This window comes from Rana temporaria, chromosome 3 (genome assembly GCF_905171775.1).
Source record: "Rana temporaria chromosome 3, aRanTem1.1, whole genome shotgun sequence".
In the NCBI taxonomy this organism is placed as follows: domain Eukaryota; kingdom Metazoa; phylum Chordata; class Amphibia; order Anura; family Ranidae; genus Rana; species Rana temporaria.
The window spans coordinates 312,835,567-312,852,299 of record NC_053491.1 but is presented as its reverse complement, the minus strand read 5'-3'; the positions used below and the strand labels follow the sequence as shown (position 1 = coordinate 312,852,299).

Sequence of the window (16,733 nt, the reverse complement as noted above, 5' to 3'; positions counted from 1 at the left end):
CTTTGCGACTAACTGCTGAGCAATGTCGCATGGGTGGAAAGTTATTGGCCGCATGTTGTGCATTGGCATAGATATAGATCTTCTGCTTTTTGCTTCATTTTTGGAAAACCATGTGGTCAGGGAACAGTGGAAAGGTGAATAAATGCAGCTGGTGTAATAACACTTTTTTTTCTAAACTGCCCTTTTAATCTAATAAGAATAGCTTAAAGTGGGGGTTTACCCCCCAAAAAAAGTAACATTTAGCTGAGTTGTCATGACAATCGGCTGTTTTTTTTTTTTTTTTTTTTTTAAATCCCCGTACATACCGTATTTGCACCGCCGCTTCCGGGTATGTCTTCTGCGGGACTGGGCGTTCCTATCTGATTGACAGGCTTCCGACTGTCGCATACAGCGCGTCACGAGTTGCCGAAAGAAGCCGAACGTCGGTGCGGCTCTATACGGCGCCTGCGCACCGTCGTTTGGCTTCTTTCGGCAACTCGTGACGCGTAGTATGCGACTGTCGGAAGCCTGTCAATCAATTAAAAATGCACAGTCCCGCAGAAGACGTACCCGGAAGCGGCGGTGAAAATACGGTATCTACGGGGAAAAAAACTGCCGATTGTCATTAGGACAACTCAGCTGAATGTAATGTTAAATTTATTTTTTCGGGTGAACCTTCACTTTAATATGGCGATAATTTGGCTTGCACCCATTACTTCTTGGTAGCAGGTCACTGCTGTAGTCTAGCATGGCACAACTTTTTGGCACAGAGTAATGCATAGGTCCAACTAGTGAGTGAGGTATTGTTACATTAGTGCTGCCTAGATTGAGCTCCATAGGGGTAGATGAGTTGAGAACAGTTATTAGCTGGTGGTGGCCAGTGCCCTAAGGCAAGAATGACTTTTATTTTACCATACACTTCAGGCTGTAGACCAAGTACAGACTGTGCCAGCCTAAGCTATTTGATAGGAAAGGTGCCTCTTCTGCTTTATAGGACTCGGACAAAGTAGAAGAGAAATTGGTGACGGGCAGGTAAAGCTCTACATGTGTGTAAATTTTCTTGTTTATGGAGTTCAGATTTTAATTGAGCCTGTTGCTTCACTAAGCAAGTCAGATTCACATTAATAATGAGGATGTATATGGCACCGCCGGTTTACACAGCAACTTAAGGGTAGACTTTAAAGCTCTACCACGGTTTTATGAAACCTTAGAGTTAAAGGGGTTGTAATGGTAAAAAAAAAAAAAAAATCCTGAATAGCTTCCTTTACCTTAGTGCAGTCCTCCTTCACTTACCTCATCCTTCGATTTTGCTTTTAAATGTCCTTATTCTAAGGATGAGGTAAGTGAAGGAGGACTGCACTAAGGTAAAGGAAGCTATTTGGGGGGGGGGGGGGAAACAAATAATTGTACCTTTTTACAACCCCTAAAAGAGTTTGCTAAGGGTTTTTTAAGTAATGGTGTAGTGTGGAGGACTGCAAGTGATACTGGGATCTAGCCGCTTTCTCTGTTGCCCGTCTACAGTGACCTGGTTACTGCCTTCTGCCTAAACCTTTTCCTGCTAACAGTAGCTGGTTGTGTATTCATGGCCTGGCCTTGTACTTGGCACTATGTTGCCCCTGTCTTGCAGTGACACATAGGCTCTCAAACATGGGGAACAATTATGTTGAATGTACCACTATAGGCAGATCCACATACATCTGCGCCGGGCATCTAAGATACAACGCTGTAACTTACTTTTGTTTGAATCCTCAACGAATTTGCGCCGTAAGTTACGGTGGCGTAGTGTATCTGTTGCGGCGTAAGGGTGTGCACTTCAAATGTAAGTGATGGGGGCGTGTTTTATGTTAAAAACATTGTTTGTCAGGTCACAACGTATTAACTGCGCCGTCCCTGGGGGTATCCCAGTGCGCATATTCGAAATTAAACCGGAATCAGCCAATGCTTATGACGGTGATGTCATTCTACGCAAATTCCTATTCGCGAATGACCAGGACTGTGGAGTTGGAGGAAATTTTGGGTACCTGGAGTCGGCAAACAATGCACCGACTCCTACTAAATTTAGATTGTCGAAACATTTAGGAGTCAAAACATTTATCTACTGACTCCACAGCCCTGCGAACGACGCAAAAAATGCAAAATTGTATGCGGTAAGGACAGCCATACTTAACATTGAGTACGCCTCAGAACAGCAGCTTTAACTATACGCCGGAAAAAGCCGAATGCAAACGATGGAAAAATGCGCCGGGCCGACATACGTTCGTGGATCGCCGTAAATGGCTAATTTGCATACTCTATGCGGATTTCTACGGAAACGCCACCTAAAAATTGCATCTAAGATCTGAAGGCGTACGCCTGTCGGATCAAGCCGAGATATCTTGTTTTGAGGAATCAAAACAAAGATACGACGTGGGAATTTTGAAATTACGCCGGCGTATCAATATATACGCCGGCATAATTTCTTTGTGGATCTGCCCCATGCAGTTTACACCACTTTAAAGATTGAGGATTGGCCTTGGGCTTCTATCAAGTCCCCAAGACCTCTCTGATGCACCTATTGTTTCCCATCATCCTGTACAGAGGCTGGATGAAACCTTACAATGTGCTCATTCCTTCCATTCCAGAAGCGATTCAGTTCGCATGCGCCGCGCTTTATACGTTTTTTTTTTTTCATACAGATGTCAGACCTGTACCCATTTTAATGAGGACTTTGTTAAAAAGTGACTGCCTCTGCTGTGGGTCTAACCGTTTCTGGTCTTAAAAACAGGCACATCTTATGTAGGGAGGGGAAGCTGTTAAAGGAAAAAAAATGTTTTTGCTGAAATGACTGTTTTTAGAGGCATAATGGTTAACTGATTCCTTTTAAAAATGATTAAAAATAGATAATCAATCATATAATGTACCTGTAGTTTCAGTTATGTTTTTGCATCTAGTTTCATGCTTCTGTGAAGTACAGAGCCAATAGAGGGCAGTGATGGTTTGTAAAACGAAAGTGATTGGTTCTGAGGGGTTTAAGACACACAGTAATCGCACCTCCTTGATTAGTGCCACAGAGAGAAAGCTCTCATGACTTTTTTCATCAGGAAACAGACAACCAAGAAGTGTTCAGAACAGAGAAGGATTACAGCAACATCAGAGCAAAAATGAATAATGCGGACATAAAAACAGGACTGCAGTAATGTAAAGGAAGCTTTTTAGCTAAAAATAAAATTCCTTTAGTGACCCTTTAAGGACCTCATTGACCAGCGAATGGAGGCAGTTCCTAAAACCATGTCCTCTGGCAGGCCCTGCCTTCTAACCTGCTCTGGCCAACATGAGCTGACTGAGCTAGGATCACTCAAACTTTATGAAGCAGCTGGAGCTCAATTTTTAGCTACTTTGTGAATGCATTGGAGTGCTGAAATTTTGGTCTTCTGTCAGTGAACACAAGGACTGGTTCAGTTACGGGGCTGCAGAACTGCCATGCAAAAAGCCTCCTATGTCTTTTGAGGGCCCGAGTCGTTTCAGAGCTGCCATGGATATTATACAGGCTAAATAGGACAGATCACTGGACCTGGCAAGGTGCCGTTCGCATCTGTAGCAGTGGTTTTAATACCATATCTGTCCCAGATCTGGGGTTTGGTTAGTAGTACATAACATTTGGGGGGGGGATATCATATACAGCAGGAGAATTGCTTAGTACTTCTACCTTGCAGCTCTGAGTTCTCTGGTTTGAATCCTTAAGCAGCTGTTATTCACCTGGAGTTTACATGTTCTCCCTGTGCCCAATTTGGGTTTTTCTGGGTACTCTATCCTATCACACTTTAGGACATGCTTATTGTTTAAATGTCTCCTTCCCCCTAATATAGGTAAGAATGTATGGGTGTGTAGAACGTAAGCTCCTTGAGGGCAGGAACCGATGTGACTGTACAAAAGCCAGTGGGGGAGACTAGGCCTGTCTTGTCCCCTTGGGTATTTTTTTTTATAATGGGTACCTGAGGGTGCAGAGTAAGAAGCTGTTCCAGGAGCTATAGTTGAGGTCCAAACCAAATTTTACAGATTACTGTGCAGAGCTACTGTCCTGGTTCTGTAAACTGGCCAAGTTGCATATTGCACTTCAAATGTGTATTTTTACTGTCTGCCAAGCAAATATCAATGGAAAAAATTGCAGTTAAAGGGTCACTAAAGGAAATTCTTTTTTTTTTTTGCTCAAATGACTGTTTACAGGGTATAGAGACATATTAGTTAACTGATGCTGACACACAGTAATCACACCTCCTTGATTAGTCACCACAGAGAGAAATCTCCCAGTACTGTGGTGATCAGGAAACAGACAACCAGGAAGTGTCCAGAACAGAGAGGAATTACAGCAACATCAAAGCAAAAACGAACAATGAAAACATGAAACCAGGACTGCAAGGTAAAGGAAGCTATTTAGCTAAAAAAAAAAAAAAATTCCCTTAGTGACCCTTTAAGGCGTAGGGACCATTGTTGAAAGCAACACTATTAGTTATGGGCCTTTTTTTTTTTAATCCCCCCCTCCCAAATGTTCTGGCACACCTGCACGGTCAAGCAAATGCTGTAAAAACCTTTGCAGCTGGGAAGGGGGACCCATCTAGACTTGGTGGGAGATGCCTTTAAAACCCCCTTGGTGACCTACTTCTGGGAGTCTTTCTTTACGATAAAGGGTAAATGCAAGAAGCAGCACAAATTAAGCATACAATTCTACAGCCATAGGCTACCTAGCACCCTACTAGCTCCAGTAACCGCTTTCCCAATGTACATCTTTTATTTTGCTGGAGCAGAACAATTTGATAAAGTCTGAATTACTTTACTAAAACTCAGCTTCTACATGTACTGCAGCTGCTGCCTTTTAATAAATGGACACTTACCTGTCCTGGAGTTAGCGATGTTGGCAGTAAGGTTCCTGGTGTGAAGCCGAAAGGCTACACTGCTGCCGCCATTGCGGGTAAGGGAACCTAGCAGTATAGCCTTTCGGCTTCACGCCGGGAACCCTACTTCGCATTCGTAAGGCCCGCTCCTCTATTAGCCTGGTGGCCAGGGTAGGAGGGAGCCCCGCGATGACCTCACGGCTGCAGCTGGACTCCTGGAAGTGGGAAAGGATACCCCCCACCCGAAAGGTGCCAATTGTGGCACCGAGGGGGAAGAATCCAATGAGCGGAAGTTCCACTTTAATTGTTGGCAGAGAACAGTCTGTGCCTTCTGTCTCAACATTCATGCCTTTTTCTCAGTCTTGTCTATTTAAGCCTGTACTGCTGCACTGAAGATGTGTTGCCAGTATCTGGTTTGTCCAAGACCTGAGGTGAGGAGTCTTAAGGAGATGTCTAAAAGCATCCTGCAAGGCGTGATGGATTTTACAGAATGTTGGGGTCCCCAGCTCTCAGCAGGACCCTCATGGGATAGATTAAAGAGCACTTTGCAGCCCTCCTTCTTCCACTGGGCAGGTTGTAATGGGTTTCTGCTGCTCAGTGGAGGCGGGAGGATTGGATATTTTTGGTGAGTGCAGAGCCCCTGCTCTCCCTCATGGACCGCACTGCTGAGAAGACAGGAACAGTAACCCCATCCCTATATTTGTGTTTTCTGAGCTGATAAGGTTAAAAATGCATGTGTGATTGAGGTAACCCTTAAACTATGCCCAAAATAACTGTTTTTATGTCTCTAATGCTATCCCATGGCACGGAATGGACCTCTGCTACATGTAGCATTATTATTTAAGGTATAGCGCTGCCAAATTGCATAAATCTTTACACTGTACATTCACATCGGTCCCTACAATCTAAAGTCCCAGCATGTCTTGGTGGAAACTCATGCAGGCATAGGGAGAACATGTAAACTCCAGGCAGGTATTGTCGTGGTTGGGATTTGAACCAGTGACCCTTTTTTTTTTTATTGCTACCCGCTACACCATTGTGCCACTCATGACATGATTGATTTACAAAAATGGAATTACTGACACAAACCTTACACGTTGGCCTATTTTCACAGCTTACATGCGGAGGCTTTTATTGGAATCTAGAAGCACCCTTTAACAAGGGGGGGGAGGAGTTTGAGCATAGCTTGCCAAAATAAATGTTAAAACCCAATTGCTAATTCATTATAAGCTTTAACTTGCTAATCACTTGGAACAGTAGAAGACCATGGGACCCCCTCTGTCCCCATTCACACCTGCACAGGGGGGCTACTGGAGGAGGGTGAGCGCACACACAGGGCCCCCCCCCCCTTATACATCTGTACTCACCCCATCTCCCTCTGTCCGATGACTGCCCTGGTGTCTCAGCTTCACTGACTGTGACCGATGCATGTAATATTAAAGAAGAAACAATATCAAGCAAGTGGACATTGATGGTCAGACTTTAAGGCCAAGGAAGTATAGTTTTGTAAAAATATATAATTTAATAGCGTATAAATAAATTGAACAGGATATACATAAAATAAATAAGTTCAAGAAAAATTATCACAAATTCATCAACAGTAAATGACCACTGTACATTCCTCCGAAGTCGCCAACGCACGTTTCGCCGTGGGGCTTCTTCAGGGCAAAGATGAGGAATATATAGTTAGCAGAGAGATAGAAACTTATCTGCAATGATACAGTGTGGCATATTAGTCAAACAAAAATATTAATCAAAATATAGAATTAAAATAAAATGCAATGCATAAAAGTGTCATAGTGTGTATTTACATGGCTGGTGGTCCCTCGATGGGTGCGTCCACGGGGCATATAAGATGGAAATATACCAAGTCGGAAGGTAAGCTTTAGGCACAAGTTTCCATATATCGAAAATCTGGTTGACAGAAATATATGTATATATATGGCAGTATTTCAATACATGAATTCTTATTATAGCTGCTGTCAACGCGCAGACACATACCATATAGAAAATAATAATAACGATGGAGTAAATGATAATAAAAATGAGGATAAGACAGAGAAAACACTAGGAACCTACATATGTGTATATGCATGCACCAGCCTAAATGCACATACATGCACGCACACACGTGAGAGAAAAAGAGAGAGAGGGGGGGAAAAGGAAAAAGAAAAAAGAAAAAAGAAAAAAGAGAAAAAGGAAAAGAAAAAATGAAAAAAATAATGAAGAAAATGTGTTGAGTAATAAGTAAAAAGGGGGAAAGAGAATCATGTGAACAAATGCATTGGATATAATTGCTACATAGTTCCTGCGGTGTTAATAAAAAAACAACAAGACCAAACGGCCACCATAATCACCTTAGGTGAGTCGAAAGAGTCAAGACTGCAAGTCCAAAAGGTGGAAGATATGTACCACAGGAAGAGTTAATACTCGGACTGTAATAGTAAAAAAATAATAAATAAAAAGTATATATATATATAACAAAAGGAGCTATTAAACAGCCTTTAAGGACTAGCATTTATGATGGAAATAAGGAGTTAATCAAAAACTCCAGGTTACCTATTTTTATGAAGTCCTGAGCACACTGGGACAACAGATGGCAGTATAACAGCAATGTGGAGGGGCTTACATAGAGAAACCCTTTCTGTAGCAGCCTTTGTATGGGGCTTTTGTACAGGCCTGTTGAGATGAAACAATGTGTCCATTCAAAAGGTCATTCTTAAGTGTGGTAAAAATAAAGGGAACAAGTTTGGAGCAGAAGAAGTGACTTACCCTATAACTGATTGCAGCAGCAATGCGTCTGTGTCCCAGGGTGTACACACGGTGACACAGCGCCATTGCATGAGCATCAGATTTATATAGGCTGTGGGATCACATGGACGTATAACGTGATGACGTCATAGATGCGCGCCGTTTCGATAGTGCGGCGCATAAATAGAGATCCCACTGAGGCGGACTAGTATGGTATATCGCCCAAAACGGCCCACAAAGTTCAGGGCACAAAGCAAAAATTCCCCATGCCCAAACAGAAAACGCACAAGAATAGCCATCACGGCACAAACACCCAATGAATATTAGGCACACAATGATGAATTGGGATTTTTAGCATGGCTTAGCTGTGATGATTAATATTGATGCTGGGGCTGCCATCTAGCGGTTATAAAGGGGAATTCATCCCCAGTAGTAAACTGGAAGAAAAAGGCCCCGTTAATGATCCATTGGGTATAATATATAATAGTGTGTTTAGTGTCACTAGTGTGAGTGAAGAGACGGTGCACATGATATTTAGGATAAAAAGAGGAAACAAAAAGGGAGGGAAAAGAAAGGGGAAAGAAAAATGGAAACTGTATCTGCACATAGAAAGCAGCACATGTCAATTATTAAAAAAATATTGACCAATACCGCTGTCAACCGGATATCAAAATATCAAATAAGAGAGCCTGCGGGTTTGATAGTTATGTTATGGGGGGAACATTAGTTGGCGTAAATTAACCCTCATAGACCGACAATACTGATCATACATGTACCCGGTGCATCCACAGAGGGGCGTCTGAGCAAGAAACACACACAAAGATACACTTTCATTACATAGGGTAGAAAAAATATATATACATAATAAATATACAGAGGTAAATATCTACAAATAAGTAGTTACAGAGTACTTCCTGTGTGGGTATGGAGATTCCATCCCAATGTATCAATATTAACATTAACATGTCTTCAGATGTATAGGGTTAACAATAGCGAATGTAAAAAAGAAAAGAAAAAACCATTGTAATAGTTGTAGCAATAGCAAAAAAAGCAATTTGCTAACCCATAAATACCCTCGAATCACTATTAAAGTCAGCATTGATGAACGAGTTGGCCGACAGCCTGTAGCAATCCTATCCTATCATGGGGATATATTAAAGGTAAAAATGATGATGATTAGTATAAGTGATATAAACCTATATGTCTAAGAGCACCTATTCTATTTCGATCACAGATATTTTATTCCTCACGAAAAAAAGAGAGAGGCGGAGACATGGTCAAGGAATTCAAATATTCAAGAACGGTTTGAAACTCAATGAGTCGTTCAATCCTGGCCAAAAATTCGCCTTAAGGCGATAGATCCATTGAGTCTCACGCTGTAGCACTTTCTGATCATGATTACCACCTCTAGGGTCCTCTGTAATATGGTCCAACACAGCAAACTGAACTGATGGAATTATATATTTGTGTGAAAAGGCGACATGGTGGCCCATGGTCTTGTTGAGCAGGCCGTTAGTCATATAGTACATGTGATCTTTCACCCGTTTCCAAAATGGGCGGATGGTTTTGCCTATATAGAAGCAGCCGCATGAGCAGAAAATAATGTATACCACCCCATGTGTTTGACATGTGACATGTTTATATAGTCTATGTGTTCCACCGTTGGGGAGGTGGATGATATGGCCTTCTTTCATAAGGTGGCAAAAATTGCATTGACCGCATCTAAAAAGGCCCGGTATCTCTGGGGTACTTGTTAACGGTTTGTAGTAGTTACTTTTCACTAGGCGATCCCTGATTGACGTAGACCGTCTAAAGGTGATACTAGGATTTTTGCCCACATATTTTGATAATGTTAAATCCGTGGTAATAAGGTGCCAATGTTTTTGTAATAGCTGGCGGATTTGGATGTGTTGATCCGAAAATGTAGTGATAAATCGCGTAACAGTACTATCAGATATTTTTTTGTTACTTTTGATAAGTGTGCTAGCTCTATCTCGTCCGGCCGCTCGATTGTATGCCTTTTTGAGGCAGGATTTACTGTATCCTCTCATAATAAGTCTGGTGTAGAGTTTGTCTGATTCGAGTTTGAATCCATTATCGTCTGAACAGTTGCGTCGCAACCGAAGGTACTGACTGTAGGGTATGGATCGTAGTAGTGGGGCAGGATGAGCACTTGCTGCGTGTAGAAGGGTGTTACCCGCCGTGGGTTTGCGGTAAAGGGATGTTTGAATGCCATTGGATTCATCGATATATATCAAGATATCCAGGAATGCAATAGCAGAGTTACTGTAGTTCATCGTAAATTTTAGATTAAACTCATTACGGTTTAAGAATTTCATGAATGCATGTAAGTCAGCTACTGTACCCGTCCAGAACATCAGTACATCATCGATGTATCTAAACCAGCTTAAAATAAACGACAAAAAATACAGATTAGACTCAGATGAAAAAAGTTTTCGCTCCCACCCCCCCAGGTACAGGTTCGCGTAGCCAGGGGCACAAGAGGTGCCCATAGCGACGCCCTGTACCTGGAGGAGGTGGGACCCATCAAAAGAAAATACATTTTTAGTGAGGATGTGAGAGAGGCATTTAAGCACAAAGCAGTTAAGTTTGTCCATTTTGGGTCCTTTTTCAACAAGGAAACCAGAGACCATTTCCAATCCCTTTTTATGGGGTATTGAGGAGTAGAGGGCTTCCACATCTATTGACACCAAGAGGCATCCAATAGGTACTGAAAGTCCATCAATGGTCCTGAGTAGGTCCGGTGTATCCTGGATATAGGATGGCAAGGAGGTTACATGGGGCCTAAGGTATTGGTCAATGAATATGCTAGCTCTTTCGGTTTTGGAGCCGACCCCAGATATTATAGGGCGGCCTGGAGGTTGTATTAAATTTTTGTGTGTTTTTGGGAGGGCATAAAAAGTTGGAATTCTGGGATGGGGAACTTGAATGCCATCAAAAATAGCTTTAGTAATTGACCCATCAAAGAGTGCTAGTTGGATTAGATCATCAAATTGTTGATTGAATTTAGTAATAATTTCTTTGTTAATAGGTAAATACCAAGTGCGGTTTTTTAGGATGTCCCAACACATATTCCTGTATTGTAGGTCATCCATTATAACCACATTTCCGCCTTTGTCAGACGGTTTGACAATTATTTCAGAGTTTTTGCTAAGTGTGTCTAAAGCTAGTTCATGTTTGGCGACAAATTTAGAGTTTGTATGTTTGACCAGGGAGAGTAATTCTACCTCCTTTATTGTCTGGATGAGAAACGCCCAGATATTGGAGTTTGTATGGAGGGAGGGGAAGTTGAGAGATTTTTTCTTTACTGCTTTTTCCAATATTTCTAGGTCCTGCCTGTACATAGAAAGCTGCAATCTCTCTCCCCTCACTTCATATGTCTCAGATACAATCTCCTGTTCTGGAGGGGCATCGTTCTCGTCCAGTAAGGAAATGAGGGTTTTAAGAGCTCGAAAGTCGGCAACTGTGAAGTTTTTCCAGATCTCCTGGTTGACGACTTCGGCCAATTTCTCTTTTCTCTCCCTGTCATACATAAATTTCAATGTAAGTTTTCGTGCAAATAAATATAAGTCTTTAATAAGATTAAATTTATTTGTTACGCTATTTGGACAAAAATTTAGACCTAGGCCGAGGAGTTCCTCCTCGGGTTGGTCCAAAGCAAATTTGGATAGGTTAATCACTTCAAGTTTAGGTGCATCATTGGTTACTACCGGTGGTCTAGACAGGGTAAGAAAGGGTGGTCTTTGGGCATTAGAATCAGGAATAACCTCGTGTGTGTTTTGAGTATTCTTGGTTATTGGTCCAAAATAATGATCTATCTGTCATTTTTTGGTAGTGTCTTTTGATATTGCACCTGACAAATTTATATTATGAGGTCTGGCTAGTGTTTGTGCCGAATCTAAGATGTTTTGACGTAGGGTCGGGTCCATTCTAGGAATGAGAGAAGAAAGACAGCTAGAATTCTCAGATGAGACACCCGGTGAAGAGGCGGGAAACATAGGCGTCAAGTTGGTTGTAGATGGTAATTGACTAGATAAAGTGGCCTCCAATGAGTTACTTACACTTTGTGCATCATCAGTGTCCGTAATTCGTTTTTTCATAAGTGCGCCGTTTAAGTACCCACCACCTTGTTGTGTTCTCTTTCTGTTATTACGTCCTTGTCGTTGGCCTCTCTCGCCAGTCTTCGAACTCTGTGAAACATGAGAGTTAGTAGAAGAATCAGAATCAGTTTTATCTTTATTATTGACTGTTCTTCTCTTTTCTCTAAAAGGGCCAGGGTTCCTACGTCCTATTTTAGGGCCATTCATAACTGGCCAGGAATACGCATAGAGGCCGGCAAATGCCATTTTGTCTCGTGCTAATTTCTCTTCTTTTTTGACCAATAATTCTTTCGTAAAACTCTGGATGTTTTCTTTTAGTCGCGCATCATATGTTGCAAAACCTTCTTTATTGAGAGTAATAATATTATCATCGTAGATTCTTTTAATTTCGCAATCTACTACTTTTAGTTCTTTCATGTAGTATTCAACCATTAGTTCCATCATTTTTTTCGAGCAGACTAAAAGGTTTTGTTCCCATCTGGTCTTGAATTCTGTATCAATAGACCAGATATTGGGAAAAACCCAAAAAGATGCATGTAATAATCCCGCTAACGACATGCTGCTCACCGCTGGCCTCTCCTCGTCTGTCCCATGTGATGTCACGACGCATACAGTACAAGCACCTGGGAGGGGGGCAGCGTGGCAATATTACAGTGGTACAACCGCTTCATGGGGCTGAGTCCGGGCCCCTAATGGCCTTGGGTGGTGCCCGACTGGTCAGTCCGCCCCTGGTAGAAGGAAAAACCCATCTATAACTACCCCCGCACCTGTATAGAAATCATCTGTGTTGGTTAATCTCTGGTCATGTAATCCTACAATTCTAGCTCCCTCTGTGTCACTTAATGGTTGTTGCAGGGGAGAGGAGGGAGTGCTGACATTGGCTGGGCCATCACGGCTGTGAGAATTCAGTCATTGTTACCTGCTCACTTCCACAGGAGAGCCAGAGCTGCAGAAACTTGAAAGTGGAGTAGTTCTAGTTAGATCTTTCTTCTACTTTAATGGCACGCTGCTTGTTTAGATACCATTAGTAATGTTGAAATCTCCCTACTCCAATGGCGGTGCGTTCATAAGGGGGCACATGGGTGCCACCCCCTCTCGACTGCCACCATAGATAGATTCATGCAATGCATGAATCTATCTATGGTCGCCACTGTCACCCCCTTTTTAGGTACCTGGCACCTTTTTGGGAGCTTGAATTGCAGCGATGGGTTATTTTTTTTTTTTTTGGAAACACCTGATTAAAGCCATAGGCTCTAATCGGAATACAAAAGGGTGAACAGCATGCGGCATGCTGGGCACTCGCAGTTCACTCAGTGTTGTGTTAGGAAAGCAAATGAGTATTCACTTTCCTAACACTGAACCACCTCTCAGCCAATCGGGTGCTTGGGTCTGTTACCTGATAGGCTGAAACAGGTGCTGTGATTGGACGGGAGAAGACAGGAGCATGGAGGACACCGTTTGCTGCTGCCCCACCGAGACAAGGTAAGGGACGGGTGAGTGGTGGATGCACACTGGCAGCAATTGATAGGCACAATGGCTGTATTTTTTTTTTCAGTTAGTTTGTGCCCCCCCCCCCCCCCCCCCAAAAAAACCAACCAATCAATCAAACCAGCAGATGTAAGTAAAACAAGCAGCGGCTGTTTAGCATTTGTCATGGAAGATTAAGACACTAAAAGGAATTTGATTTAAAAAGGAAATGTTTATTAAATAAGGCCACTTGCCCTGTAATAGCCAACCTCTTTTGAACATTGCAGGTTTGTGCTAGCTGGTACATAAACTTTTTTGAAGACTTATTTACCCTTAATTTACATTATACTGCTTAGGGATGTCAAGGTACATCATATACCAACAAATGTTTAATCTGTATTCCATTAGCTGTGCACTAATTCTATACAAAATGTGTGAATTGTATACAACAGTGCAGACATTGGGGTAGCTTTATTAAAACTGGAGCACACAGAAGCTGATTAGCTACCATGTACATCTGCACCAGATTCTAAGTTAACCTTGTTTTAGTAAATAATGCCCTATATATCAACAAGTATGTGCTTTGACAAAGGTTAATCAATAAAACATCCTGCAGTAGAATGGGTCCTAGCCCTGCTCTTAGACACACCTACTACGTCCAGTTATTAGTTAAAATAAAAAAAGATCAAACACTGGTTCATTGGTATTTCCGTGCTATAAGCCCACTACAAGAAATTGGGAGCTGACTGTTGTTCTGGCAGAACCACCAGGTAATTATTATTTTTGTATACTTGCCAAGTTGTTTTAAAGCGGCTCCTTTGAGTTATAAAAAGGCATTTTGGACTCGTGATAAAATCTGTTTTTCTCTCTCTAGTGCAATGAGGGGTACAAGAAAATTAGGGACTACCTGCAGCAGAAAACGGCTACATAATGGATTTTACATTGAAAACTGGCATGAGATACAGCTGAAACATCCACCTGCTAGAGGTTAGGGAATGTGTGAATGTAAGGCCAGGTGCTAATCTAAAAAAAAAAAAAACACACTGTTACTTGATGTGGAAAAGCCAGGGAAGTTCTCATAGATATAGTAGAGTGCATCCTGACATGAAAGGGTAGGACCCTATCCTAGGCGCACTGCTGCCTAGACACTGGTTTCTCTCCACGTCTGCAGGCTGCAGCATGTAACTAACTCAGTCCCAGGCAGCTGCTCCATCCGACCGGTGGTGTAATTAGAGGCGCATCGCAGAACTTAAACCAGCGCTAGAGGAAGCCGATGCTTCCTGTATAGCGCTGCCTCTTGTCACATGTGTATGGTAAAGGGGGTGGAGCCAATGGGGGCGGCAAAATTAGGTTTTGCCTAGGGTGTCAAAAAAACTTGCACCAGCCCTGCAATAAGCCTATGTGATAAGATCTTAACTGAGATACAGTGTTCTGCTCTCAAGAAGTGTTCACAATAAAAGAAAAAAAAAAAAAAACTGAATCTAGTACAGCGCTGGCTATGACATTTGAATTCTCTGTTCTTCTTTTGTTTTTAAGCAACCAGTGCTTAAAATATGGATACAATTATTTTAAAGTAGCACATTTTAGCACTTATGCTCAGATCTGGAATTCTACTGACCACGTAAAAATGGCAGAGTGTAGTACTGCTGTACAATAACAACCCGGCCCTTCTTACATTTAAAAATCAGTATAGTAAACACGCTAGACTCTGCAGGGGTTGCCAAAGGTAATTTCCTTTTTTCGAGCTGGTATAGAAAAGTCCCATTGTGTGAAAAAAGAACATGACGACAAATCCAGCAAAGGTCCATAACGTATCTTAATAGAGACTACTTTAGTCACTGTCGGTGTCATCGCTATCATCATCTTCATCTTCCTCCTCATCTTTGTTTTCTAAGGTCTCTTCCTTTAAGTCAGCAAAAAAGTCATCTGCTCCTCCAAATGCCTTCTTACTTAAGGCAGGTAGTTGCCTGTTCTTCTTCCGCTTCCTGTAAACATCCACGTCGATAGACCCAATCGATGAAACATCCCAGAACTTTACTTTCTGGTCATGGCCACAGCTTGCCAAGAACTTTCCATCATAGGACTTTGCCAGCTGCTCTATAGGTTCACCTGGATGTTGGCCCACAGTGCCAATGACTCGGTTAGGTAAAATGTTAATCGCTCTGCGAACAAAAAATGACAAAAATTCAAATGCATTTTTATTGCATAAATACTTTTATTCCATAGTCTCTGCTTCCTGGTGCAATGGAAACCTTTAGCCGGATTCACAAAAACTTACGCCGACGTATCTTTATATACGCCGCGTAAGTCCATGGATGCGCCGTCGTATCTATGCGCCTTATTCTTGTAATAAGATACGCCTGAATTTTGGCTTCCTACGACCAACGTAAGTCTCCTACGCCGTCGTATCTTGGGTGCATATTTACGCTGGCAACACCTTTTAGAGTGTATCCACCAAACTCTCTTCATAAACCAACAGTGCAAAATATAAGTAAAGCACAATCACATATAAAACATAATGTACATAAAATACAACAGCTAATGTGATGAACAACACCCAACAGTGTCAGAGTCCCAAAAATAAAATAAAAATAAGCACTCCACTGCTTTTTAACCTCGGTGACAGCCAATGTGTTCGGCGACCACCACCTCCAGATAAAATGCCTGCTCACCTCTGGTCTATGACTCGAATACAGAGTCATAATCGGCTTAGTGAATTCCATTCAAAGGTAAGTAATGACATCACAGAGACTCAGGTGGGAGGAGCCGTTGTTTGTGAAGTCTTTACTTACCTTTCTATCAGCGTGGTGAGCTGAGGTTATTCTCTTTTTGCACATACCTATGCGGGTGTTTTTAATCCCTATAGTCAGTCTTAATAATTCATTTGAAGCAGAGAGCACTATGGTTTCTCCATTTCTATTCAGTGATAAGTCACATGGTTGACCGAGATTTACGTAGTGGAGTGGCATGTTTCAGGGACGATATCAGAAGGAGTGTTCCAGTACTATCTTGAATGAAATTCACAAAGTCTTTTATGACTCTGTAGTGGAGTCATAGACCGAAGGTGAGCAGGCATTTTATCTGGAGGTGGTGGTCACCCGAGCACACTGGATGTCACTATATGAACTGTCTGTGAAGTGCTTATTTTTGGGACTCTGACACTTTGTGTGTTGTTCATCACTTTAGCTATTGTATATTATTTAAATTATATTTTATATGTGGTTGCACTGCACTTATATTTTGCATTGTTTATTTATAGTTTAGACTTTGATTTATTTTATATTTCTAACCTGTGGTTCTATTACAGTGCCTCAGTTCCCACGATTCACTAAAAACAATTGTTACTTTTATCTTTCATGAAGACATCACTGTACATTATTTAATATTCTGGCACAATGCACGCCAAATCACACAATAACTAAGAAGATTCACCTGCGGTAAATGTCAGATTTTGTGTATATATTATACAATATAAAATCTGTTACATACTTGTTTCTAGCATTCCGCTATTGTGTTTTACATTGTCCTTTCTAGAGGGAATTTTCTT

The 16,733-nt window shown here is 41.8% G+C and overlaps 1 protein-coding gene and 1 long non-coding RNA gene across 2 annotated transcripts in view; both read right to left on the bottom strand.

Moving 5' to 3' along the window:
- Positions 1 to 6,446: 6,446 nt before the first annotated feature.
- On the bottom strand, positions 6,447 to 7,693 carry LOC120932464. The gene is made up of 4 exons (XR_005747996.1): positions 7,620 to 7,693; positions 7,407 to 7,526; positions 7,205 to 7,282; positions 6,447 to 6,761 (listed from the first exon to the last, which is right to left on the bottom strand). It is a non-coding gene; the product is annotated as an uncharacterized LOC120932464 (long non-coding RNA).
- Positions 7,694 to 13,398: 5,705 nt separating this feature from the next.
- Positions 13,399 to 16,733, bottom strand: part of WDR55 (WD repeat domain 55) — a 34,589-nt gene continuing 31,254 nt past the window's right edge. Inside the window, exon 9 of the mRNA XM_040344824.1 lies at positions 13,399 to 15,348. Coding sequence (XP_040200758.1) covers positions 15,018 to 15,348 — 331 coding nt within the window. The 3' untranslated portion in view covers positions 13,399 to 15,017. The remainder of the gene's footprint in view (positions 15,349 to 16,733) is intronic.